The 27,234-nt window shown below is 39.4% G+C and overlaps 2 protein-coding genes across 3 annotated transcripts; one reads left to right on the top strand and one right to left on the bottom strand.

Moving 5' to 3' along the window:
• Positions 1-1,058: 1,058 nt before the first annotated feature.
• On the top strand, positions 1,059-14,298 carry LOC104113158 (uncharacterized). 2 transcript variants are annotated; one of them, XM_009623263.4, is made up of 10 exons: positions 1,059-1,639; positions 2,382-3,138; positions 4,060-4,678; positions 5,615-5,786; positions 7,383-7,743; positions 8,547-8,657; positions 9,721-10,081; positions 11,880-12,105; positions 12,709-12,930; positions 13,571-14,298. In XM_009623263.4, exons 1-10 carry the CDS (start codon positions 1,107-1,109, stop codon positions 13,722-13,724), a joined length of 3,516 nt encoding a protein of 1,171 aa, XP_009621558.1. In that variant the 5' UTR covers positions 1,059-1,106; the 3' UTR covers positions 13,725-14,298. The 2 variants fall into 2 exon arrangements, with proteins under 2 accessions (XP_009621558.1, XP_009621557.1); XM_009623262.4 differs by having other exon boundaries at positions 9,697-10,081.
• Positions 14,299-14,504: 206 nt separating this feature from the next.
• Positions 14,505-27,183, bottom strand: LOC104113154 (tubulin-folding cofactor B-like). Its single transcript, XM_018776680.2, has 8 exons — positions 27,077-27,183; positions 26,658-26,809; positions 26,370-26,488; positions 25,195-25,256; positions 18,146-18,187; positions 17,115-17,248; positions 15,849-15,918; positions 14,505-14,995 (listed from the first exon to the last, which is right to left on the bottom strand). The coding sequence occupies exons 1-8, from the start codon at positions 27,176-27,178 to the stop codon at positions 14,948-14,950; spliced, it is 729 nt and encodes a 242-aa protein (XP_018632196.1). The 5' UTR covers positions 27,179-27,183; the 3' UTR covers positions 14,505-14,947.
• Between the last annotated feature and the right edge of the window lie 51 nt (positions 27,184-27,234).

Raw genomic sequence — 27,234 nt, 5'->3', positions numbered from 1 at the left:
GTCGGTTTTAAGTATTCTGTTTACTTCAACACCACAGAAGCAATCCTGGGTTCTTGTGTGGCACTCTCTTTATCATCTGTAAATCACTATTTGACTCACATGCAACTACTTTTTTTTTTGGTTTCACTTCCAGTATTCGGTACCTGCATTGGGGCCGACTAAATTCGAATTCGCGCCGGAAAGTCCCACATTAGGGATAAATCGCTCCCTAACAAAGGCGACTCCATACCAGGGCTCGAACCCGAGACCTCTGGTTAAGGATGAAGGAGTAGTTACCACTCCACCACAATCCTCGTTGGTTATGCAACTGTGAATACATACCGTAGTTGCTATTGTATGATTACGGGCAGGCAGCAGCATATGGCTCAATAGTTTATGGTGAAAATAATGCATTCTTCTTTCTGGACTTGGATGACTACGGTTTTTGAATGGTGTACTTACCCACACCAAGCTTAGTTAAGAAAAACTAAGGTCTACTAGGAGTTAGTAGAGTCATAAAAACTAACGTTACGAAGTTAAAGGGTTGCAATCATCGTCTTTATTTTATTTCCTGCTTTGTTTTGCTGCAACTTTTGTTTCATAATAATAGTTCTCACTTAGTTTGGACATCACTTAGTTTGAGCAGAATAAGAGAACTAGCATTATTTAATTCTCACAATTCTTTTTCCAAGTAGCACATTGCAGTTCTGATTATCTATAGTAAGATTCAACTTGGTAAACCCACTTCAAGTTGTATAGATCACAACACGCTCTAGATTGGAATTGAAAGGGCTAGAAATGTAAATTGAAAATTTAAATTATGCTATTTAATATACTTAATTAGATAAAAAGACGTAATAATTTTTCAAACGTCTCCATAAATTATAAAATAATATTAACAATTATCTTAGTTAGAAGAATATCTATTTAAAACTAAAGAATAATTTCATAGATCTCCCGTTTTGGCACACTAATATCTCTTGTCTTATTTTGATTTTTTGTAATAATTATTTTAATTAATTTATTATTAATAATTTTTTCTTTGTATATTTTCAGTAGTATGACTTGGAAAATACGGGGGGTTTATTTAGTAGTAGTTATAGAAGAAGATTGAAACAGAATCCGCCATGGAAGAAATCGAAACAGAAGAAGCACCAAAAAGTTCATCGCTATTTCCCGTTTTCCCCCAATCTCAGATATGTGCACCGCTCAATCCCTCCACCTCACACGACGCCGTTCCTGAATGGCTTCGCAATTCCAGCTTCACAACCGACATCTCCGTTATAAACAACACCGTTTCAACGAACTACAGTAATATCCAGTTCCCCCAGAATCTAGAAGATAAAGAAGGAGAAGATATAGAAAAGGAAAATAAAAAAGGAGAGGGAGCACGGTATGAGTTGCTGGACTCGTCCGCGTCGGAGCGGGGCCACTCGTCTACTTCTGATGATGAAGAAAGAAAGAGTAAGAAGAAGAAAAAGAGGAGGAAGAAAAGGCAGCGACTGAGTAATGAGGGCCCAAATTATGACTATGCACTTTCTTCTTCTAGAAAACGTGATGTTCGAACTTGGGCTTCTTCTTCAGCTACTGATAATGTTAAAGACTATTACTTTGACTCTCGTGGCGATCGAGACAATTTAGCTTTTGGTACTCTCTACAGGTGCGAATGCTGCTTTTCTATGCATTCTTTTAAGCTACGTAGAACAAGTAGTCAGAATAAGAGTCGCGATGCAACTTGCTTATTTTTTCTAATTTGACTGTAATTTGATTTTGTTAGCTGTCAAGAGAATTTAAAACTACACATTATTGAAACTTATATGCGAATTGCAGCAGTTATTTGCTCACTATGGGCAATGCAATCGTAAAACATAAAGAGAGGTTTTTTCTCAACATCTAGCACAATGAGGAGCAATTTGAAAATGTTAGAATGGCGATTCAACCAGTTAAAACGGTGGAATTGTCATCTGAAAATCATTACAATGCAAAAATTTAAGTTAACCTATTCGTATTTGCAGCAAAGTCGATTAATCAATCAACTACGTCTCAAACATGGATCAGTTGTGATTTCCTTTTTGTGTGTAGTAAAAAAGAGTTAATGAGGTTAGTGTCCATTGTTATCATAGGGGCATGCACTATGATTTTATGAGTTACACATGGACACAGTGAACTCGTGCTTTCTTTTCTATTATGGTGAAGGTAAATAATGTATGAGGGAATAAACTGACTTTATGTAATTGATTTTTTTGAGCTTTCGTACAATCATACTTGATTTCATCATTGAGGAGAATGATTTTTAATTATGTTTACACAAAAAGGTGCATTTGACACACCTAATTCGCATTAGTCCTTAGCTTGATTCACTTTGCTTTACTAACTGTAGAATATTTTCTGCTGCACTGTAGAACGGATGTTGCTCGTTACAAGCTTCATAATTCGAGGAAAAACTCTGAGCTCAATTACTATAGGTGGAATGATAAGAGATCTTTTGAAAGAGAAAGCGATATTGATGCATTGGACAATAAACTAAGGTCTGGAGGTCGCTATTGGTCTGCAACATATGCTGCAATTGAGCACCATAAGAACTTGAAACGTCTAAGATTTTTGTCTCCTCTCAAGCCAATGATGAGCATGCCAGCTGATTTCATCTCATTGCCAGATGAAGTTAAGTCAGATGAAGGAATCAGAGGAGATACTGTTTCAGGTAATGCAGTGGTCGAGGAATCTTGGGAGGATGAGGTCTTTCGCAAAACAAAGGAGTTCAACAAGATGACAAGGGAACGGCCACATGATGCGCAAATTTGGCTGGCTTTTGCGCAATTCCAAGATAAGGTAGCAAGAATGCAGCCACAGAAAGGTGCCCGTTTGCAAACACTTGAAAAGAAGATCAGTATTCTGGAGAAGGCTACTGAGCTGAACCCTGACAGTGAAGACCTGCTTCTCTCTCTTATGAATGCTTATCAGAGTAGAGATAGCATTGATGACCTGATTAGTCGATGGGAGAAGATACTTCTCCAGAACTCAGGTAGTTACACATTGTGGAGAGAATTTTTGCGGGTTGTTCAGGGCGACTTTTCAAGGTTTAAGGTTACTGAAATGAGAAAAATGTATGCAAATGCAATCCAAGCTTTATCTGGTGCATGGTCTAAGCAACATAGGCAGGTCCTCACCTTTGACACATTATGCTCTTTTTTTTTGTGCATAAGATATTTATTAATTTGAGCATACAGACTTTCAGTTTTTGTTGCTGTTCTGAAAATTTGATCTTTGTGTTGGGTGCTCGTGTGGCTTCTGATAAAGTCCTTATCATCTTGTACAATGTAAATGATAAAGATGATTGTGCCTTTCTTGGTCAAAACTGATGGTATCATTAACAGTCAAATAGATGAGAAACTGTATAGTAATATCCTTCTGCTTGGCCATGGATCCTTGAAAGGGCATTTGTCCTAAGAGCACCTTCTCTGGACTCTTGGGAGAGAGTGTATTGAAATGTTTATGAAGGATAATTCCATGAAGTTGTTGGGGAAGGGTAGGGTGGGTAGTAGTTTCCAGCATGAACTTGGCGAGGACCAGATCAACAAATATTGGTGTGTGCATATCCTAGAACTTCCTTATTTGGTTGCTGAAGTAGGATAATAGTGAAAGATTTCCAAATAAGAAGCTGCTAAGTGAGGCCTTGAATGGCTCAAGGGTGAAACTGTATGATCATTACTGAATTTATACATGTTAGTGTCCATGTATATCCAGAATATTGGATTCATTCACAACTTAAAGATAAAAATTTACTGTAGGCGCAGCACTACCTTGTAAAAATGAAATTTTGCATGCATCTCACGAGCATTAAGTACTGTAAGTTTCCACTGTGTTATATTTAGAAATTAATTGTAAAGCAATTTTTAAAATTTAGATGAAACTAATAGGAAGTAATCCTTTAAATAGTTCAGTATATTCTCTTTGATTTTATGTATGTGAAATCTTGCAGGGTTAGCAATGCAAGAGTTTAGAGTTACTGACAAATGAATTCATCTTGATCTTTTCCGTCACCCTTCCATTTGCTGATGGAGATGTATTTGCTGGATACAGGTTTCCGGAGGTGCTAATTCGCCTTCTATGGATCCTGCTATTGTAAGACTTGAACATGGTCTGGTTGATATATTTCTCAGTCTCTGTCGGTTTGAGTGGCAGGCTGGGTACAGAGAGTTGGCTACTGCCATGTTCCAGGCGCAGATTGAATACAGCTTGTTCTGCCCTTCTTTACTTCTTAGTGAGCAAAGTAAGCAAAGACTATTTGAGCATTTTTGGAACAGTAATGGTGCCAGGGTTGGGGAAGATGGTGCACTCGGCTGGTCAAAGTGGCTAGAGAAAGAGGAAGAGCTGAGGCAAACTATGAGGGAGGAGCCTTCACATGATTCTGAAAAAGGTGGTTGGACTGGTTGGTCAGACCCGTTATCTAAAAGTAAAGAAAATAATGACGCTATAGAAAATATAACAGAGACAGATAGTGCTCTTGACGAATTAGAAGATGGATCTGAAATGAAAGATGATGAGCAGACAGATGATACTGAAGCTTTGCTGAAAATGCTTGGGATTGATGCTGCTGCTGAAGCTAATGGTGAGATTAAAGACACAAGAACTTGGACTAGGTGGTCAGAAGAAGAGGTAGCAAGAGACTCAAGCGAGTGGATGCCAGTCCATGCTAAAAGTAATCCTCTTTCTCCCGTCCCTTTTTCATTACTCTGATCTTTCTTTTCCTTATTAAGTTTAATTACACTTTTTTGGGAAGAAATATCAAGCGAAGGAATTGATGGAAGAGAGGCCATCACTAGCTAAATCAGGGAAAAATATACAATTTAGGATATAGACTGAACAGAGGGATAACAAGGCTGGCATTTGTATTATTGCCACTCCCCTTCCCCAAGAAAAAAAGAAGCAAGGTTGATCTTTCTGCCAGGGAGAACTGTTCTCTGGATGGTTCACTCGCTAGGGTGGAAAGCTGAAAAAATCTCTGTACTAAATACTGTCTTTGTCACTTAATGGACCTTTTACTTTTCACTCCTAATAAAAGGACTGTTCACTTCTGAACACTTAGGGTCAATTTCTGTTTCAATGGCTTAGCTTCTCTATCTCTTTTCTTTAAAAAGCTTGGCAAGTCTATCTCTTTTTACTGTCTCCAAAGGCTAATGACAGTAGACATGCCAATAAAGCGGCAGTCCAAAATTATTTATCATGTGACTGAGTCATGAACAATAGTAGTTTTCTGGATAAAATTCAGTATCATGCTCTCTACCCTGTACTTATAATAGCTCCAGTTTCATTTTCATTTTCGCTGTGTTGTTAGCAGCATTCACCTATCATGCTTAACTCCACCCAGTCTTTTCTATCCATTGCCATGACTATGAAAGCTATTATTTTGATTTTGGGGCTAATTTTATGCTTAAGAATGTTTTGCTTTTGCAAATGGAGTGTGATAGGCTAGTTGTTATTTTCCTTGTAAAGATTTTGAACTGACTGTTCTAAGTGTCAGTGTACTGCCTGTAGTTTCCAAGCAATGAGTTGCTCCCTGCCTCCTTTTTCTCTTCTTGTCTTTGCAGCTGTTATCTGGTAGAGAATTAATTTCTTGCGTATTTATGTGAAACAGCTGGGAGTTCTCATAGTGAGGATCCTGCTGATGCACCGGATGATGAGCAGCTTTTGAGAGTAATAGCATATGAAGACGTGAGTGACTACCTGTTCTCGATAAGTTCTGAAGAAGGACGTTTTTCCCTGGTATCGCAATTCATTGATTTTTATGGCGGGAGGATGGCTCAATGGTTCGTCTTCTTAACTTGAATATTAGATTGATTTCACTAGTGCTCACATTGATTTTACTAGATAATAGAGTTAAACATGTCATATTGCTGCAATAAATAAAACGCAGAGGTCCATGTCACACATTAGAGTAGTTCATGCTTGAGGATCTAATTACTGTGTGAATGTCTCTGGATAGAAAAAGGTGGTGTTTTTCTAGCATACTTGGGAAGGATCTCATATGTTAAAGTTATGAACTTTTTAACTCTGAGAACTAAGTCATCCTGTCACATTTACAAGTAGGGTTGGATAATGCTATCTAGGTTCAGCTTGGTTTAGGAAGTGCCTGAGCTTGCTATGACTTGGTGAGCCTAAACTTTTGGCACTTGTGCTCAACTAGCTGGGATCATCCTTTTTATGTCCTGATACTTTTTCCACCTTGAATGATTTTAAATTGTTAAATTATGTGTGTTGACTGTTCTACATATTCGCATCTAGCATTGGCTAGTTAATGCTTTGCCTAAGAATATAAAGAACGTTGTTTTGGTTAAAACCCTGAATTTGCCCTGCTTTACCTTGACCTATGTTGCGCGGACTCTCCAAAACATTGTCGCACCCGTGTCGGATTCTCCAAAAGTACACTACTTTTGGAGGATCTGACACGCACCCAGAGACACTTTTCGGAGAGTCCGAACAACATAGACCTTGACAGTTTAGAAGGGAAAGGGTCAGTTTGTTGAAGTTAAAATCTTATGCAGAAAAAGGATTTTGGATAGTTCTTTGAACTTTTTAGGCTTAACTCAACTAGTTTCTCTCTCTCTCTCTCTCTCTCTCTCTCTCTCAGGATATAATTGACTTCCATTTAGAGGTTAAGGGAACCTAGATGGAGAGCTGGAAACTTCTTAATCTACACATTCTGATAATCGTTTCCAAAATGCAGGCCGCAATATGAAACCAAATATTCAGAGAAGATCTAGGAGAAGGATCGACTAAAAACTTGCTGCATTAAAAAGTTGTTTCCTTGTGACATTCAATTAGGTCTTCTTTTTCTTGGTTGCTGAGGATTTTTTTTTTTTGATAAGTAAATATTTACAAGTTGCTGCGAGTGAGTTGTGATTTAGAGATTATTACTTATATTTTGGTTTCTTAATCATGTCAAAATATATGGTTTGATGTGTGGCTTCTCTGTGTTACTATGGTTCTTCTTCTTTGACAATGGATACTGTTAAATGAGAGAAGCCACATGGAGGTGCTTGGTAAACTATATAAGGAGGGAATGGAAACAAGAGTAATATACTTAGTTGCATGGACAGAGAGGAATAGAAGATGTTTTGATGGCATCTCAACTCCAAATCACTCTCTTAAACAAAATGCCTACTTGAACTTTTTTTGCTGGACAAAACTGTCACCAGTACTTAGTACTGGACATTTTTTGGACTTTGTTAATACTCTTGTCCTAGATTGACACTTTGTATAGGGCCTAACTTCTCTCTTTTGTTTTTGTCTTTTGTAACTAGGCCTCCTGTAACTATGCATCTTCTTGATGCTTTTTTTGATGAAACACCTTCATAAAAAAAAAACTTGGTTGTATGTAAGTTACTTCCTTTTAATGCGTGCAGGACTTGTACAAACAGTTCAAGTTGGGCTGAGAAAAGCCTTAGTTTGGAGGCAATGCCAGATTCTCTCTTTGATGAACTAAGAAGAGTGCACTATGTTTTAACCAAAAAAGGAAGGAACCAGATTGATACAAGTTTGGAGCAAGTTTTTAGTAGCTCCGATGATATCTCTATGAGGACTAGCATGATGGAATTTGTTCGAAATGCTACATTGCTTTGTTGCACTGTGTTTCCCCAAAATCACATTTTGGAAGAAGCTGTTCTTATTGCGGAGGAGCTATCAAATACAATGATGAATACTTCTAGTTGTTCAGTAACACCATGTCGAACTTTAGCAAAAAGCCTTTTGAAGAGTAACCGTCAGGTATATCTTTTATTCATCTTGTTGGTCAAGTATTCTACGTGTGTGGTATATTCACATTGTTTTCTAAAATAGTAGAGTACGTCTTTAATGTTTCATATTGCACGTCACTTTTTAATAAGATAATTGCTTTGCAAATAAATAGAGAGGTAATTTGAACAATCAAAGAAACAGAAACTCGCTCGTGGTTATGTTATTTCATGAAATCTTTGTGTAAGAACATCGACGCACAAAAAGTGCTCTCATTGGTGACAATAAGTTATTGAGGTTTTGCAAGTCCTCATCAGAATGGTGCTTGTTTGTTTTACTGAGATGTCAGCTTTTCTCTTTCTCGCTCGTTTTCTTTTTTTAAAAGCTTGACAGTAAAATAATGTGCACCTTTTATGGTCTTCTGTCAATTCCTCTGAACTTTATTGAATATGTTGGAGATTGATCAGGATCTCATGTGATTACAGCTGCTGCATAATTTGTTGATCAAAACTCAACTTTGTAGTTTACCTCATTGCTCTTTAGGTGCTTAGAGACAGTAGCAGTGTAATAGGTGTTAGAGACTTGATATTGATTTGTATCCTCGAAAACTATTGGTGTACACTTCTCTTGGCCCCTGCCCCTCCCCAGGATTGTCATTTTGGTTCATTTGCTTTTCGTCGTCCCTGTTCACCACGAAATTCTTTTTATTAAGTTTGTGTCATAAATGGATATGTATTATAATTTTTATGTGCTTCTGATGCCTCCATTGGGTTTTTGCTTCTGATGGCTCAACTTGAAAGTCACTTGTTTGTCTTTTACCTTTTTTTTTCTCACAGGATGTATTGCTTTGTGGAGTTTATGCACGAAGAGAAGCAGTATTTGGAAATATTGACCATGCTAGAAAGATTTTCGACATGGCATTGTCTTCAATAGATGGACTTCCACAGGTATATTCTATTTCCTGTTTAACGTGATGTTCGCGTGCTGTATCCCTTCATTGGGAGAGCAGCACCGCTTCAACGGGCTCTGTGATTTATAAGAGGCCTCTTCTAGATAGTGCTTAAATCACCATTTCCTTCACCATGAAATAAGGTTTTCCAGCCAACATTTTATCTGGCAATCTCAGTCAATTACTGGTCTTATTTCTTGTTGGTTAGTTTTTCTTCACTACCTATACAACAACAACCAGTTTGATCCTATAAATGGGGTCTGGGGAGGGTAGTGTGTACGCAGACCTTACCCCTACCTCATAGAGATAGAGAGGCTGTTTCCGATAGACCCTCAGCTCAAGGAACAGTGAAGATAAAGCAACCAAGTAGCAAAGAATATTAGCAACAATGTAACATGGTAATGGGCGTGAATGCCACAACATGCATAATAAAGAACCATAAATAGGAAATTACAAAAAATAGTCCTAGTAGTACTGGTCGGCCTAGGAGGAACACACTACTATCTGTCAACCTACAACCCTAATCCTCGACTTCCACACCTTCCTATCGTGGGTCATATCCTCGGTAAGCTGAAGCAATGAGCGCAACTTGTCCTCCACATATGCCACTCCTACCTTGTCCCTAATAACTTCATTCCTAATCCTGTCTTTCCTAGTATGCCCACACATCCATCTCAACATCCTCATTTCAGCTACTTTCATCTTCTGGACATGGGCCTTCTTGACGGGCCAGCACTCAGCTCCATACAACATAGTCGGTCTAACCACCACTCTATAGAACTTGTCCTTAAGTCCAGGTGGCACATTCTCATCACACAAAACCCCCGAGGCGAGCCTCCATCTCATCCACCCCGCTCCAATACGATAAGTAACATCCTCGTCAATCTCCCCGTTGCCTTGCATAATAGACCCAAGATACTTGAAACTATCTCTTCTAGGGATGACCTGAGTACCAATCCTCACTTCCACTTCTTCTTCATGCATCCCATCATTGAACTTGCACTCCAATAAAATTTTTTTGTCATTTGATGTTGCAGTGTTACTTTTTATTGAATAAGCAGGATTTTCAGACAAGTGCATCTCTCCTATATCTCTGGTACGCTGAAGTGGAGCTCGAGAATGGTTCTCGTGGAGGCTCTGTATCTGCGGAATCATCTTTACGTGCTATGCATATTTTATCTTGCTTGGGAAGCGGTATGAAATACAGTCCATATAAATGTAAACCATCAAGCCTGCAACAGCTGAAAGCACACCAAGGATTCAAAGAACAAGTGAATATGCTATGTTCATCATGGACACGCGGTTTAATTGATGATCAATCAGTTGCTCTCATATGTTCAGCTGCTTTATTTGAAGAGATAACAATTGGATGGACTGAAGGTGTTCAAAATTTAGAGCAAGCATTCACGATGGTGCTTCCTGGTAATCAGTTTTTCGTTGCCTGTCATTTTCTCCCTTTTAAACCTGAAATTTCATGTCCTTTGGGTCTATTGTAGCTAGCTGCACCTGTTTGCATACCCTCGTTCAGTTTGATATTTCCAAGTTTTGTTCGTAATACGTTTATTTCTGGATCTCTAAAGCTATTGCATAATTCATTTTTCAAGCACAAATGGTCTTACCTAAAGAATGTTAAGGGTAAATTATGTTCTTTCGTGATGCTAAGGATAAATGTAAACTGTGTTAAGGGTAAACGGCATTCTTGGGTGATGCTATATCTCCATGCTCCATATTATTTTACTATATTACTTTTGCTTTCCTTTCTTTCATGAGGAGTATTAATTGGTGAACAATTTATGTGCCTTTATCATGTCATATCACATATTATTGTTATTATTGTATACCGTTGTAATTGGTATTTTAATAAGAAAGAGAGTTTAATGAACTAGACAGCAAATATGAAGCAGGGGACTTGTCCCTAAATTAAAAAATATTTCATTATGTTGAAGCGAAGCCTTTTAATCCCGTTGGAGATTAATCAAGGGGGATATGGATATCATAGTTAGACCTTCATGGCATTCTAATTTCTTGATTTCTTATTGTTTTTCTGGTTGAATGTTATGAATTTTATTGAAAATGTGTCTATATAAATGTTTAAACTGGGTGTTCGTTTTCTTTTGCCCTTTTTTTTGGTTGTTGTGGGGTTGGGGGGTGGGGGGTGGGAGTATTGATTGTTGGAAATTCATCTTGCAGTTCCATGAGAATTTTGATTTCTCTTTTGGATAATGTTTTCTTAATCAATGCAACTAGTAACATTTTTATCTAATGTAACTTACCTGATGTGTGTTTCTGAACAAGAAGCCGAAACCAATGAAAAGACAAATTTTGATTTGTTTATTATGCTATTTGAATCAAGGGGTTATTTTCTTTTCAGATTGTGATCATGGAAGTTATATATTAATTAGACATCTGAATACTGGTGTAATATGCGTCTGGAACCAAACTAATTTTCTCATTGGGTTTTGCTTTATAGGAGTGTTTAAAGGTGTAGAGATTGATTTTGTACATTTGAGGAGTAGCCTCTTATCTCTTATTTCTTTTTGGTGCATCGATTAGGTTCCTTTATGTGTAGAAGATTGGTTGTTGTTCGGAGAAAGCCATATCTTTGTGTAGGGTTCTACATTCTGATATACTTCTTGTATACAAGCATCATTAACAAAAACGTATTACTTTATCAAAAAGAGGTCTTCAGTATAGCTGCTAGTTGGATACAAGTCCACTATTCGGTGTTCAGAGTCTGTTTCAATAGAGTAGGACTATATTCAAATGAAATTCTACTAATACTCAAGAGCAATTCTGGTGTAGAATAAATACTTTGTATGTTGTAGATGTCCATTTAAGTAGATGAGTTTAGATAGTTGAAGAGAGGGGAGTCATATCTGAGTTGCTCCTGCATTTATGTAAATACTGCTAGACCTAAAAGTTGTACTGACAGTACTAACTATGTGTGAATCCTCCAAGCTGCATTAAGATTAAGTTATCCTTGTCGGGCATACCTTTCTCTAGTTATAACTTATTCTGTAGTTTGGAATCCTCTCCTCCACGCCCTCACAGCCAAGAATTAAAAGAGAGGAACAGCAATATGTTATTTGTTTTTTTTTTTTTTAGAAGTTGTGTTACTAATTGATAATCTATGTACTTTACCATTGTCTTGAATCTCACACATCTCTTCCCGATGGAATATTTCATCTTACTGAGGGTTACTGCAATGACCTTGCTGTAGAAAGGAGGCGGAACAGTTATCATCTGGAGCGCTTGTTCAACTTTTACATGACGATGCTTTGCAGACATCATCAAGAAATGAAGCTGTCAAAATTTTGGGAATATATAGTGAAAGGATTGGATATATATCCATGCAGTCCAAATGTTTACAATGCATTAGTTGAAATTGGCCATCTGTATGTGTCCCCCAATAAGCTGCGGTGGATCTTTGATGAAAATTTCCAAAAGTATGACCCTCTTAACTTTTCCCCCAATTCTATGTCAGTAGTCAGTCCCTGTTAGTTCTCTTATTTTTTGTACTACTTCTCAAGCGGCTAAGTTTGCGAATCTTACTTTCAAATGCATGTTTATACATGCGTTTTTCTATCTGAGTGCTTCTTAAAAGTATTTAATCTGACTTTCAAATGCATGTTTATACGTGCGTTTTTCTATCTGAGTACTTCTTAAAAGATCTTTCTCTAAGGGCTCTGTTTGTGGCAGGCTTTAGGAATGAAAAGCTGTGTCAAGCATGTATTATAGAATGTCGAGTTCCCCCTCTTTCATGTCGGAGAGCCTTATAATGGACAATTAGATCTAATTTCCCTCCTCCTTTAATCAGTAAATTCAAAAATGAAAATAAAACACGAACAAGAAAAGTTAGGATGACGCCTTTTTTGACGGTATTATAATCTTTCTTGGTTTGTATTTGAAATCTATCCTTTTGAAAGAAGATGCAGAAAGCATACATACCCAAACATGTAGCTGTTTAAAGCTGTGTTTATATTGTTTTGCATCTACTGGATTCAAAGATTTATTCTCACTCTTTCTTGTGTCCTTGCTTAAACTTCCAGGAAACCATCGCTTGTTGCTTGGCTCTTTGCATTATCATTCGACATGAGCAAAGGTGGTACAGAGCATAGAATACGCAGACTTTTTGAGAGAGCATTGGAGAATGTGAAGCTACGTAACTCAGTTTTAATCTGGCGCTCGTATATTGCCTATGAAAGTGATATAGCATGCAACCCTTCTGCAGCTAGAAGAGCTTTTTTTCGTGCCATCCATGCTTGCCCGTGGTGAGTATATTATTCATGATATGCTTTAACAGTGAAATGATTCAGGATAAAAAGGAATTTCATACTTTAAGAGGCCAAGAAGGAAAGAACTCGACATAATATTATTAAAACAAAAAAAAAGAAGAAAAAAGAGAGGAAATTGTTACTAGAGCCGGGTTCACGGGGAGAGGAAGGGAAATCAAACTCTTTATTTCTAGTCATTCCCCTCTTCCAACTGTTGGACAATATTGATGTACTTTGTATTAGAGCTTCCCATTTCACTTCAGCAGTTAAATGCCCTTGAGGGAGTGAGCCTCTGTTTACTCGTATCTTGTAGCCTTGGTGCAATTTCTATCGAGTCATGGATTTATTGTATAACTTTTTGTTTGCCATGGATGGCCTACCATTTTTGTCCCTCTAGCACTATGGTGTCGATTCCTACATTTCCCAAGTTGTCTCCTTGCTTACCATAACACAAATGTCGCTCAATTGTAGGGTTTTCTTACTCTCTTATTTTAATATTTCTTTAGCATTGACCTAACCTTAAAACTGTAGTTTGCAACCCTGAAAGATTGCAGTATATTCATTTTAACACCACTCAGTTAATTTTTATTGCTGTGCTTTGTAATAACCTCATTTCTGTTGCTCTACATTTTCACAGGTCAAAGAGGCTCTGGCTTGATGGTTTCATCAAGTTAGCTTCTGTGCTTACAGCAAAAGAGTTGTCGGATCTCCAGGAAGTAATGCGGGATAAAGAACTCAATTTGAGGACTGATATTTATGAAATACTATTGCAAGATGATGATGAATCTTAAGTCGTGAGAATCAAGATTTCGTCAGTTTGGGATGGGTTACATGCCTGTTATATGGCAGTGTCACATTCTGCTACATGGCTGTTGTCAGGGCTTAACTATGAAGCACCTGCCCTTGGTTGGCTTCGTACAAGGGCGTGAGTGATGCCTTTGCTCTTAGTACATGCTGATTACTGTCATGTTGTGAGTGGAAAGAAAGATGTTTCTTTCCATTGAAGATAACAGAAACTGTAGATATTGCGTGTGTATTACTTGTGTGGTTGTATGACAGCCTGGTGATGCCTTTTCTGTAATCATTCATCCTAACGTGATTAAATCAGCAGCTAGTAGTGGTACATTGGTAACTTGGTAAGTGGATGGTTGATGTTTCAGCTACCCTCTGATGATATGCTTCAATGTTCTACCAACAACAGAAGAATTAGCCAAAAGAAAAGATATTGTCTTGCGAAGGATTACGGGAAATGCATGTCCTTTCTCTTGACCCTGAGGATTTCTCTGGTATCTATTTCTCTATGTTATGAGTGACAATAGCCGCATATTTACATTTATCATTATTTGAGCCTCTGATTTCTTGTTTCTTTCATTTCTTCAGCATTACTTCTAGGTAGATAACCACTACAATAGATAAGTATACACTGGAACAGCCAATGCCACATGTTCTTGCATTCACGTCATTCCATTCAATAATCTTGCAGGTTTGCACCCTCTTGGAGAGGCTGAAAGTTAGCTATAGTTTCCTATCTGAATATTGCGACCACATAAATGTTAAAGACAGTAGGACACTTGCAGTAAATGATTTGAAAGGGATGAATATATGGATACAAGTGCTAAGGAGAATGTTTCCCGAAGGATGAAGTTTAAAAAGGAGACTATCCTATACGATATATTTCACTTTGGTTGCTATGTCACCCCATCACTAGCTTTTGTCCACTGAAATAAACATCTCTGAAACTTGCTAACCGATTTGTACTTATAATCAACAGTAAGAACACATTCACAATCACAATCACAATAGCAATTGGTATACAACTGCCGAGTAAATGTTATAACTCACTCAGGTTTTGTCATCGAAGTGAAAATTTTTCTGAGTATTACCGTGACTTTCAATTAGGTAAGCTTGCTCATCTTTTCTGCTCAATTGTATATTTAAAACCGGCATCTCCTATCTATTAAAAGATTAAGCAAAGCAAAGCAAACGGAGCAGCAGACTGGCGATTTCTTGAAATTTAAATTTCCTCTTCCTCAAAGGGGTCTTTTTCTGGATAATCTCCAATCTGCAACGCAGAATTTAGAGCTTGTCAAAAGGCCAGATCTAATGTAATTTACAACACTAACACAACTGTTTTCACTTTTGCATCCCAAACATTTTTCTTGGGGAAGTCGGTCAAGGTGAATAGGGGTGCACTTGTTTTCCGGTAGCCATTTCTAATTTCTTGACTCCTTTATGAAAACGAAATTTCAAAAATTGTAGTTTTAGATCAGCCAGAGTATGTGAAGTCAACCACACATCCTGTTCTGTATCCCCCAAGATCACAAAACTTAACAGTTAACCCACCTTTACATTCTCCAATACAGCTTGACTTCTATTTTATCTACTTAAAACTAAAAAGGTAAGCCATGAGTCCTCCATGTTCCTCATTAAATTATCAGTCATTTGAATTAAAATATACAACTCTGACTTTTTTTGAAAAGGATATACAACTCTGACTCTTCATATCTTCATAGCATGCTCTTAAAGGTGGACATTCAACTGAGCAACAAGATTGTATAGCTTGAATTGCATTAGATGTCCCATAACTAATATTGAATGCCTAGTATTAACAACTGAGAATAATCTCTTCATTTTATAAATCACTAAAGGCACAGTGGAATTGGATGTTTGTTTACGACATTCTAATCACAGCATCTCCAACTTCTCACATTATGAATATTCCCAAATCAAGATTCTATGACTTGTAATAAGTGTAAATATATTCATCTCAAGAAAGATAAACCATATCACATTTCAGCCCAAGCATGAAACAGATACAAGCAACATTAACTGACAAAGACAATTTTTTTATCAGAAAATTATCCGGCAAGTTTATTAGGGCATTGAAATATGGCAACGATACCCTTAATACAAACCTTTACTTTGTCTGGTCGGACCATTGCACCATGAAGGGGAGGGCAGTCAAAGTAACGTTTCCCTTTCACCCTGTTAAACATATGAGAAGAATGAGGTTTAGATGCAGCAATTATTGTAGGAACCTTTTGAACAGTTTCCCAAATATAGCATTTCTTCAGAAGTGAAATCGCAAGTGTGGAGTATCAGAGTAAAAAAGAGAGCACTTGTGCGGTGTGTCAATACACAAGGCAAGCATTTCTGGAAAAAGGAATCTGCAGCAATAGACCTTTAGAGAACACAGGCCAAGCATTACACTTTATAATGCAGCAGAGCAGATACATCATTTGCTGCTCATGACGGGTGAGTTCCATATGACTTGTTACCTATCAATTGCTATCCCATTATTCTAAAATTCCCAATTTTCTGTTGATAATCATTTTCTTCACATAAATGAAACTTATCCCAACCTCTTGTGAAGCAAGATCTCGAGTAGATTATGCACCATCCGTGCTTTGGTAGTAACTCTAAGTTATAACTCCATCGGAACTGGATATATTCCACTCCTATATATATACTGTAGCACCCCAATAGTTCAAATACAATTTTCCAATTAATTTGGTGAATGCATATACCAATAGCTATTTACGTGCACCATTACCTGCCCACCCACCCCACACCCCCACCAGAAAAGAAAATCACATTTCTAAAAAATTAGTATGTTCTCTGCCATAAATTTGTGTACACCAACTTTAGGACGTGAAACTAAAGTAGTAAATAACTCTAGGCTAGTAAAAGAATTTACAGTCAATTGACTAAATATTTGGTTAGACCTGGAGAAGAAGAAATCTAATGCTGCTGTTTGAAAACAGGATCGTCAACACCAGATTGAGTTCAACCATAACAGAAGGAACACGTAACTAGTTTATCATCTGAAATCTCCTTCAAAATAATTAATGCAAGTAAAGATCGATTAAGCTTGTGGATGCAAGGGTAAACTTTTTCTGACTATAATAAGCACCAAGGGTGAAGAATTGGTTAACGCATGTCCTACAGTTGAAATTGGACATGTAAACATGGCTAAAGTTTCTAAAATAAGGATTGGTGCAAACGAGCCAATACAAGCAAACCATACGATCTTTCACCGGTAGGCAAGTCATTCATAAGAGACATGCATAACACATGCTTCCTCACAGAGTAAACTCTCTACTGCTAGTTACTACCAATAAAATATATGTATAGCTACTTCAAACTAAGATTTAACTAGGAAGTTTGTGTTTCTGACATACATGCCGTCATGTTTTCCTGCTGGTTCATCAAACTGCACTCCAACCCAAAACCCAGGTGCAAGTGTTTCTGCCTGACCAACAAATTTGACCGTCCCTCTTCTCTCTCCAGGTTCCACTTCACATCTGTCCCCTATCTGCGATCACGAAGATAACAAAACCGGAACCAAACAAGTTAACCATAACGCTAAATGATTATTCTTCTGAAACAGAAAACGTTAAGTTGCAGAAAGAAAATTAAGGAAAGAAGTGTCCAGAAGAACATTAACTCCTGCACCCCCACTGCGAAAAAAAAATATCTAAAAAGGGGAAGAGAAAAACATAAAAGAGAAGGAAGAATCTTAACAAATTTAACAACAAAAGTACTGTATATGAACTAAAGAACCTATCTGTTGTGTTTCAGGTCAGGTAACAAATTGCAAATTTAATTCCATTCAGAAATAGAAGCACTCGAGGTATAAATGGTTTTGTCATAAACATATTGATGGCCTACCATCAAGTATCAGTAGTGACAACTATGAAATGAAAAGTGTTACTACAGATTATGTATCTCCACCCTTAGTTACAAGTCAAACTATCAATGATCCAATCAAAGAACAAAATTAATCTACAATAACTCACTAATTTATGCTAAGTTAAACCTTTCTCTTTCTATTTATTTGAATGTATATATTTTCTAATTTGGGTTGGAGGCACTTTTAGTCTCAGGAAAATACATTGTTGCAAATTGTTTAAAAGTACATATGCATACAAGGAAATTTCTTTGGGTACTTAGGGCAGGTATATTAGTCAACTATTTCATTTTGTAAATAGCATCTTCTCTGACAATCAGCAAACAAACTCTTTGCTTCAGCAAGAGATAGCGTATACCAAAATAATGTACATAAAGGCAAGCCTCAATAACTGCATATTTAAAAGGCTCACGTGAGAAAACTGAAGTATGGTCAAGAATGTATATACTACTTTAATATGAGAATGCAATAGACATATTACATAGCTTGAAAGAGAACTGCAATAGAGATAGATCAACTAACCTTAAAATTAACACATAGATCTCCCATATAGTTGTCAGATATCTGTTAGAAAAAGCAAAGTGAGGAAATGAATAAAAGACCTAGCATCGCAAAATATACCAACATGACACAAAAATGACAAGTAAATAGTACTTTCAGCAACTGGTATTGTTCAGCACCAAAAAGCTCTTCCCAAAAAGTAGTGAGGCAAGGAACTTGCTATATTTTAGTGACAGTGATTCACTTAAACGTTGCAGCAGTTCTATAACCACCTGACTTTCCCTTCCAAACATCCACTCTAGATGGCATCTAAATTTTAAATAGCTTTTGTGTTAAGAAACTGAAAGGGAAAATGCTCTCAGGCACTTTCCCCGAGACACTTCTCCTTCATGCTTCCTAGGATTGCATCACCACCCACCAAGAGCCAAGCTTCCCGCAACCAAAACCCAGTAAAGTTCTCCGGCGTACGACCCCTCATGCGCGGCCCAGCTCCAGCGAGATCTCAGCCACGCGCCGGCGCGTGTGGCTTTTTCCGGCCAGATCTTACTTTTTCTTCTTCAGACAGCCTCTTCGCGAGGCTTTTCCGAGCCTACCCATCCCAGTTTTAACAAAATCCGAAGACTTTCTTTTTCCGGCGACGCGTGTGGCTTTTTCCGGCCAGATCTCACCGTTTCTTCTTCGGACAACCTCATCGCGAGGCTGTTCCGAGCCTACCTATCCAAGTATCTCCAAAATCCGACGTCTGAAACTATTTTTCGGCGATGGGTGAGGCTTTTTCCGACCAGATCTCACTTCTTCTTCTTCGGTCAGCCTCTTCGCGAGGCTTTTGGGACAACCGAATTTAGATATGATGGATTCTACATAGAGAAGCTCCTACTTCTCTCTAGAATCTAGAAAATTGAAAAACATGTCTTCCATCAAAGCTGCCTCTTGGCCAGCCCTAGAACTTGGGGGAAGATGCCATCGAAAGCTCGACGTAGGGCAGGAGCCGCACTTCTCGCTGTCTGAGTAGCACACTCTCAGGCGCAAGGGTTTCTTGGAATCTTGTCTGATTGGGTCTTTCTCCAAATGGGTTGGTTCTCCAGAGGATGTTAGGAACTAGGCAGCAGAGGTATGGAACGTCAAGGACGGGCTGAAAATATCGCAACTGGGGGACACGCAATATCTTTTTCGATTTGTTGACGAGTCTCAAGCTTCAGAAATTCTTGTCAGAGGCAACAGGTGGTTCAATGGGAACTTCTTAAAGCTAGACAGATGGGTGGAGCACGATGGGTGTCTCGACCCTCGTTTCTCTGGCGAAACATTGGGGGTCAACATGGTGGGTCTCCCGGTGCATCTTTGGTGCCTTGATCTATTTAAGAAGATTGGGGAAATCTGTGGGGTTTTTTATTGATGTCACTTGCAGCCTACACGATCTCTCGCGAATGAGGATTGTGGTGAGGAAAAGGGGCAGAATCCCTGTCTCCACTGTGGTGGAGGATGGCTACTTGAGTTATAGGGTTTGGTTGAGCCCTGAATTTCGCCCTATCTTTATGCCTGTAATAGTGGCGGGAGAAAAGGGAAGGTCAAATAGAAGGGAGATAAGGGGAAATCAGTCTCTGAAGGGAGGGGAGGGCTCACTGGATCAGTGGACTAAGCCGGAATCAAACGTTAGATCGAGAAGAGACGGAGGGTTTGAATTTGGGAGAAGACGACAAAATTTTATTAGGAGGAAAAGACGTGAATGTCCTTGGGTTAGTGATGAGGGCTGGAAAGGCAGAATGAGACGGTCCTCTTTTAATTATCATAGGGCCGATCAAGATTTCAGCAAGTATAGGCCTGGGCTTCCACACATGGGCCCCACAACTTTTCCCAATTCTAATAGAATTGATCCTAAGGGCCCCTGATTATTTCAAGCTGCGTCTGATAAGGCTCCTAAGCATATGGGAACAGTCGTTCCTTCTTCTGCCAATGGTGCTTCACACAGTGGTATTTCTTCACCGAGCTCTAGTGACCCGCGCCCCTCTTCGATGGCCCCTGCTTCAAGGGCAGCACCGGCTAAAGCTGGTGGTGTTACTCCACGGCCTCCCGCCTCTGATGGACCCAGCTACATCGCCCCCTCATATTCTCCTATGCTTAGCTGTGCTGAGGTTACACTTCAAGCTCCTTCTTTTTCTGGGGAGATTGTTGCGCCTGCCCCAATTGATGTTAGTGCCGGACCAGTAATTCCAGTTAATATGCCGCCAAGGGTTCCATGTTCTCTCCCTTCCCGCTACCCTGCTGGTGTTTCTGGTCATTCCTATAGCAGCGGGGTGTTAATTTCAGAGGTTGGTGCCTCTCAAGGAAATGGTGAGATCCTTCCGGCACCTAAAGTTCCTATTGCTAGCAATGCTATGGTCTTGTATTCCTTCCGTAGGAGCAAGGAAATGGTACATACAGAAGACGCCTGTCCAATTTCGTCACGGATTGGAGGAGAGGATATGTCCTTCTGGATGGAGGATAAACTATTAAACTTTGGAAAGTTATTAGGTGTTTCTTTTGAAGGGAAGGAAAATAGGGTGCTAGAACTGTTGAGGGAGATTGAGCAAACAGTCTTTTTATGATGGTGCAGGGAGGGAGTTGGGTCAAGGTGTTAAGCAAAATAATTTAGGGGATGTAGTGGTGTACCAGAGAAGGGGTCGGGTGTGTGAAAGGGAGGAAGGGAGCTCGGCTAGGGGGGTGGGGGTGGGAAAAAGAGGGATATTGTTACTTATGGAAGTTAAGATTCTTTCATGGAATGTGAGGGGGATGAATGGCCCAAACAAAAAGGCCATCATCAAAGTGAGAGTTAGAGAGTGGGGTGCCAACCTAGTTTGTTTTCAGGAGACCAAAATGGAAATTTTGTCGGATGCGATTGTGAGGAGTGTCTGGGGAGGTAGTTGGGTGAAATATGACTGAGTCCTAGCAGCTGGAAGTGCCGGGGGCATTCTTCTTATGTCTTATGACACTTATGTGAGATGATAGAAGCTTGGAGGTAAAGGAGATTAAGAAGGGAGTTTTTTCTTTAGCAGCTTTTGTCAAAGATAGAATGAGTGAGGTGGAGTGGGGATTTGGGGGAGTGTACGGACCGGTAGGAGAAGGGTCCAAGGTGTCTTTCTGGGAGGAACTGGCCAATGTTATGGGGGAATGGGACATTCCATGGGTTCTAGGGGGAGACTTTAACACTATTAGATTCCCGGAGGAGAGATTATGGTGTAGTTTGATTTCGAGGGCCACGGAGGAGTTTTCTGCCTTTATCAATGATCACTTTCTCAATGATCTTCCTCTGTCAGGGGAAAGGTTTACTTGGGCCAGGGCGGAGGATTCCAATTCAAGGTCTAGACTTAATAGATTTCTGATATCGCCCTCCTGGGATGAGCTGGTGTCGAATGTGATGCAGATTCCTTTACCTAGGCTGATTTCGGATCATTTGCCTATCTTGCTAGATGGATGCAGAGGGAGGGGGGTGCGTGCTCCTTTCCGATTCGAGAACATGTGGTTGAAAGTGCCAGGATTTGGTGACAAAGTGAAAGAATGGTGGACAAGCTACGGCGTATCAAGGTCACCTTCATTCCGTCTTTCGAAGAAACTTAAATTGCTCAAGGGAGATATTATTAGGTGGAATAAGGAGGTTTTTGGGAGGGTAGAGATTAAAATGAGGGAGCTTATGCATGAATTGGGGGAATTAGAGAGAGGGGAAGGGGCGAGAGGGCTAGATGAATCTGAGAAAGCGAGATTGGGGGAGATTAAGAGGGAAATAGTCGAGTTAGCAATAGCTCAGGAGACTAGTTGGCGGCAAAAATCGAGGGCGCTCTGGTTAAAGGAGGGGGATTCGAATACCGAGTTTTTCCACAGGGTTGCAGTCGCAAATCGAAGGAGAAACTTCATAGAGTCCTCAGTTGTGGATGGGGTGAGGATTGAGGGAGAGGAGGAGGTAAAATGGTCGATAATGGGGTTTTATGAGAACTAATACAAAGAGGAAGTTAGTTGGAGGCCTACTTTGGGGGAATAGAGTTCAACCACATAGGGGAAGGAGATGGCGAGTGGCCAGAAAGGGCTTCCGAGGAGGAGGAGGTGCACGAGGCTGTGTCGAGTTGTGCTGGTGATAAGGCCCCCGGGCCTGATGGTTTCTCCTTGGCCTTCTTCCAGCTCTGTTGGGACACCATTAAGGGGGAGTTGATGGAAGTCATTGAATACAAACACGTGAATGGTGTTTTCGAGAGAAGTATCAATACTTCTTTTATTACTATTGTGCCTAAGAAAAAAGGTGCATCTTGTATCAGAGGCTACATGCCTATTAGTCTCGTGGGGAGCATTTACAAGATTATTTCTAAAGTGCTCTCGAACAGAATCAAGAAGGTTCTTGACGTGTCTGTTTCGTCATCCCAGAATGCATTTGTGGAAGGTAGGCAGATCCTGGACACTGCTTTGGTGGCAAATGAACTTGTACTCTCCAGAAGGAAAAATAGAGAACACAGCTTACTGTGCAAGTTGGACCTTGAGAAGGCTTTCGACCATGTCAATTGGGAGTTCTTGGATTTCATTATGATGCGGATAGAGTTTGGGGTAAGATGGAGGGGATGGATCAAGGTCTGCATTTCCTCAGTCAGATTCTCTGTCCTGGTTAATGGTAGCCCGTGTGGTTTCTTTGGCAGCTCTAGGGTCTCAAGCAAGGTGACCCCCTATCCCCATGCTATTCATTCTAGTGATGGATGCTCTGAGTAAAATGATGGATCGTGCGGCGGGCGGAGGCTTCTTGAGAGGATTCTCAACTCCGATCGGGGTGCTCAGTGCCCGAAGAGTCTCTCATTTGCTTTTTGCGGATGACACCCTGGTTTTCTGTGATGCCGATATGGATCAGTTGACCTACCTGAAGCAGGTCCTGCAGTGGTTTCAGATAGTATCAGGACTCAAAATCAACCTCGACAAGTGTGAGGTTTTCCCGGTGGGTGAGGTTGCTAACATTGATGCTTTGTCTCATGTTCTCAGATGTAAGGTGGGCTCTCTTCCCACTACTTACCTGGGTATCCCATTGGGCGCTTCGCATAAGGATACTATAGTTTGGAATCAAATGATTGAAAGGGTTGAAAAAAGATTAGCAGGCTGGCAGAAACGGTACTTGTCAAAAGGCGGTAAGGAAGTGCTTATTAAAAGCACTTTATCGAGTATGCCTACCTATTACTTGTCCCAGTGGCAAGCTCCTGTGAGCATCATAGATAAACTGGAGCATCTTCAAAGGAATTTTCTTTGGGATGCGGCGGATGAAACTAGAAAATTTCATCTAGTGAATTGGCAGACAGTCACTTCCCCAAAGAAGTGAGGTGGACTTGGAGTAAAAGATCTTAGGGTATTCAACAGAACTTTGTTGGGGAAGTGGTTGTAGAGATTCAGGGTAGAAGAGCATGCTCTATGGAGGGAGGTCATAGTAGAAAAGTATGATTCCACGGGAAGGGGTTGGAGGACCAAGGCAATCACAGCACCTTTCGGGTGGGGCATGTGGAGGAGCATCATGAAGAATTGGGAAGCCTTCAATGGCAACATCACTTACAGGGTGGGAGATGGAAGGAGAATCAGCTTTTGGAATCACAGGTGGTGTGGAGAGGATACTCTGAGGGTCTCTTTCCCCCACGTCTTCAGAGTTTCAAACCAGAAGGAATTGATGGTCCAACAGATTCGCAAGGAGCATGGATGGGGGTAGTATGGGACCTCTCATTTAGAAGGAACATGCAAGATTGGGAGATTGCGGAGCTCCAAGATTTGTTGGCACTGCTATATGGGCAAGACAGGCCCCAACCATCTTGTGATTCTTGGAGATGGGGGTTGCGTGGCGATGATTTGTTCACCGTAAAGTCCTTTTACCAGAGTATGTTGGTGAGAGATGAGGCTACTTTTCCATACTCCTCGATCTGGATTCCTAAGGCGCCCACGAAGGTGTGCTTTTTTGCATGGCTAGCGGCGAGGAGAGTGATCTTGACCGCTGAAAATCTACGAAAGAGAGGAATTACGCTTGTTAGTTGGTGCTACATGCGTAAAAGCTCAGGGGAAGAAGTTGATCATCTTTTATTGCATTGCCCTGTGTCCTCAGGTTTGTGGAGGGCAATCCTGAATCTTTTTGGTGTTCAATGGGTGATGCCAAGCACTGTAAAGGAAATGTTATATAGCTGGGCCGGTTTCCGTAGAAGAAGCAAGCAAAAGGCGTGGAAGTTCGCCCCGTTAGCTCTCATGTGGATAGTTTGGGGGAGAGAAATAGGAGAGCTTTTGAGGGGATTGAGTCTCCTTTTTCACATCTTAAGAATAGTCTTTTATCTTTGATCGCTTTTTGGTGCACTCATATAGCCCCTACTTGTGTAGAAGATTGGGCGTTTTTTGTAGAGAATCATGTTTTGATGTAAATTCTCTACTTTTTGGTATACTTTTTGTATACGGGAGTTTTTCTCCTTTTTGATTAATACAATTTACCTTATAAAAAAAAATGGCATCTAAATTTGGTATGATGCCAAAAAATGCCCTTCATTTAAGGGTGAAGTGCTGAAGAGGTGGGTATAAGACAAGATATGTGGGAGGGAAAGGGTGAAGTGCTGGGAGCCTGGGAGGGTTGTGAGGCTAGAGCTTGTCAAGTGAAAGTGGATGCTCTGAAGATGGGAGTGGGAGACTAAATATGCTGGGAAAAGGGGAAAGGGAGTGATCCAGTTAAAATGAGCCGGTTGAATTAACTGTTAATCAGCTAAAGTTTGAAAAACAGCCCTTTCATCTTCTTTTTATTTATACAAATCAGGATAATTTTATTGCCATTGTTGCATCAGGCTGCTGCCAAATATATGTACAAAATGATCTATCAACATAGTAACAACCTTTTTCTCTTACTCTCCACCATATGTTAATCGGATTGGAGGGTTAATTTGGAGATAAAGTTGAAAATTTCAAAACAATTTAGCCATTTAAGGTCCTAACTAATAACATAGTAAACTAAAGGGGAGATCCATGATATTTTGTTAAACTTGAGCAGAAGTCTAAGTAATTTACCATAAGTTTTTAACTTTTTATAAACATTGGAATATTAGTAGAAAACTTACTTTAGATTCTTGACCAGGCGGTTGCTTAAGCGGCAATGTATCCTTGAATTTTCTGAAAGTACCTAGAAAGTCACAGCAAACTTGTCACCTCTAGGACCCATCCCAGGAAGAAAAGACATAGAGCATGGGACGCCACCCCAGGAGCCATCATGATTCATGTGGTTCTTGTGGAAAGAGAGAAATATCAGAGCTTTTAAGGGGACACAAAATAAGTTCTGGTATAGCCTTTTATACTTAGTTTCTGGCACCCATGAAATCCATGTTTGCTTACAAGATTGAATGTCATTTGTAGAAAGCCGTATTATCATGTAGGGTATCTAAATTTTGGTGCACGACTTATATGCTCGAGTACTTCCACATTTATAAAAAAAAAAATTACTTTATCAAAGAAAAAAGATATTTTCTAGCATATGGCAGCATTTGGTCCTCCAATGAAATCATGTTAATTTAGCGACTGAAAACATACTATAATCCATCGTGAAACTGTCATTTGAATGTATTTTCTTCTACAAATGGAAAAAAAAAAAGAATTAGTCATACGGCTACTTCTTTGCATCTTCAAATAGACTGAACATGCCTCCATTTTAACTTCATGGACCATGCAGTTGGATATTAAGACATAAGTCAACCAGTCAAAAATTACAAGAGTATCATTTGTAGGTTAGGAACGTGATTAATTAGATAAAACTTGCACCTAGTGTAATAGCAAAACAAAAGATGTTTGATTGGACAAACAAATCTTGCTACAAAATCTATATCCTTATTTTTTTTGGAACGGGTAAAGTGTGCTCTAATATATATAATCATTTGTACCGTGTGGCTCCTTCCTGGTTAAACCATAATAGGTAACTTGTCATGTAAAATTAGAAAGATGTCCATAGTGACTTACGTCAGAAAAATGGAGGAAAACCAAAGATCTAAAGAGTATGAGTGTTCTACAGTCATCTTAGAACCACAAGGGCAAGAAACTGAAGCAAATTCAGGAAGATCCAAAGGCTCTACTTCTCAGGGAATTATTTTTCAAATTATGTCATCCACTAATAAACCCTAATTGTCGGGAAACAAATTGAGGATTAAATTGACTTGAAGAGGCATTGTATTCGAGCCAAGGATAAATAAAATTAGAGAAGACATTTATAAAGCAAATATGCCAAGTGAAACTCGTCAGCATTTACCGCCAAGTTTCCCATAAGCCTCTTCAGAGATAGTGTACTTTTCCACAAGTGATGTGTCCTCAAGCCAACCTCCAGAAGTCACTGATGATGGATCAAGATCAATAACATGCAGGCGATAACTGCAAAGGCAGACTGGTTAATCCAAATACATATCTCTGTATTAGTTCAAGTTCTTTCTGCACAAAATGCAGACAGGACATGATTTCAATACATAATACAGAGAGTTCATTGTCTAGAAAAGGACAATTAAAATATACTAGGTCTTCGGACAAAAAGAATTTTACTAACCCGTCCAATGGGGAATAAAAACCAAGTGGTCTTGCATTATCACTTAGGACTGAGATTTTAGCACCAGTTTCATCATAGAGCTCTAGGGACATTGAATTGACGGAAGTACCACACTTTTTCCAAAGCTTCTCTTTAACGGCTTCCACTGTCATCTGAAAACAAAGAGACAATGGACTGTAATGCACCGCACAAGTACATTCAAAATGCATTACGAGCCTCAATCGTTACTTCTATTATATCAAAGATGAGCCATTTGAAAGTCTAACTAATAAACTCATCGAGAACAGATGTAAAGCCGATTATATGTCTTTGCAGATTTAAAATTTAAGTTCCAATTATATAATTGATCTAATTATAGTAATCGTGGAACCTGCATAACTGATACTACCACTAAGCAAAGGTGAGAAACTTGCGAGTACCTGAAGAGAAAACCGGATTTCAGGGGAAAAGCTCTTAATATTGGAATGAGTGACCCGTACAAGTACGGATTCATCTCCTTCAATCTGTAACCGAGATCCCATTATCCTTCTATCTGTAACGAGAGTAAAGCTTACAGGTGAAAATCAGATAGACCAAA

Source organism: Nicotiana tomentosiformis, chromosome 3 (genome assembly GCF_000390325.3).
Source record: "Nicotiana tomentosiformis chromosome 3, ASM39032v3, whole genome shotgun sequence".
In the NCBI taxonomy this organism is placed as follows: Eukaryota; Viridiplantae; Streptophyta; class Magnoliopsida; order Solanales; family Solanaceae; genus Nicotiana; species Nicotiana tomentosiformis.
The sequence above is the reverse complement of the archived record's forward strand: the minus strand, read 5'-3'. Positions and strand labels throughout refer to the sequence as shown.

Coding starts and splice junctions, on each gene's coding strand:
- LOC104113158 (XM_009623262.4), top strand. CDS start 1,107: ATGGAAGAAATCGAAACAGAAGAAGCACCAAAAAGTTCATCGCTATTT. Junction 4,679..5,614: donor GATGCCAGTCCATGCTAAAA/GTAATCCTCTTT, acceptor TATGTGAAACAG/CTGGGAGTTCTCATAGTGAG. Junction 7,744..8,546: donor TTTTGAAGAGTAACCGTCAG/GTATATCTTTTA, acceptor TTTTTCTCACAG/GATGTATTGCTTTGTGGAGT.
- LOC104113154 (XM_018776680.2), bottom strand. CDS start 27,178: ATGGGATCTCGGTTACAGATTGAAGGAGATGAATCCGTACTTGTACGG. Junction 17,249..18,145: donor ATCTATGTGTTAATTTTAAG/GTTAGTTGATCT, acceptor TCGTGATCGCAG/ATAGGGGACAGATGTGAAGT. Junction 15,919..17,114: donor GCAGGAAAACATGACGGCAT/GTATGTCAGAAA, acceptor TATGTTTAACAG/GGTGAAAGGGAAACGTTACT.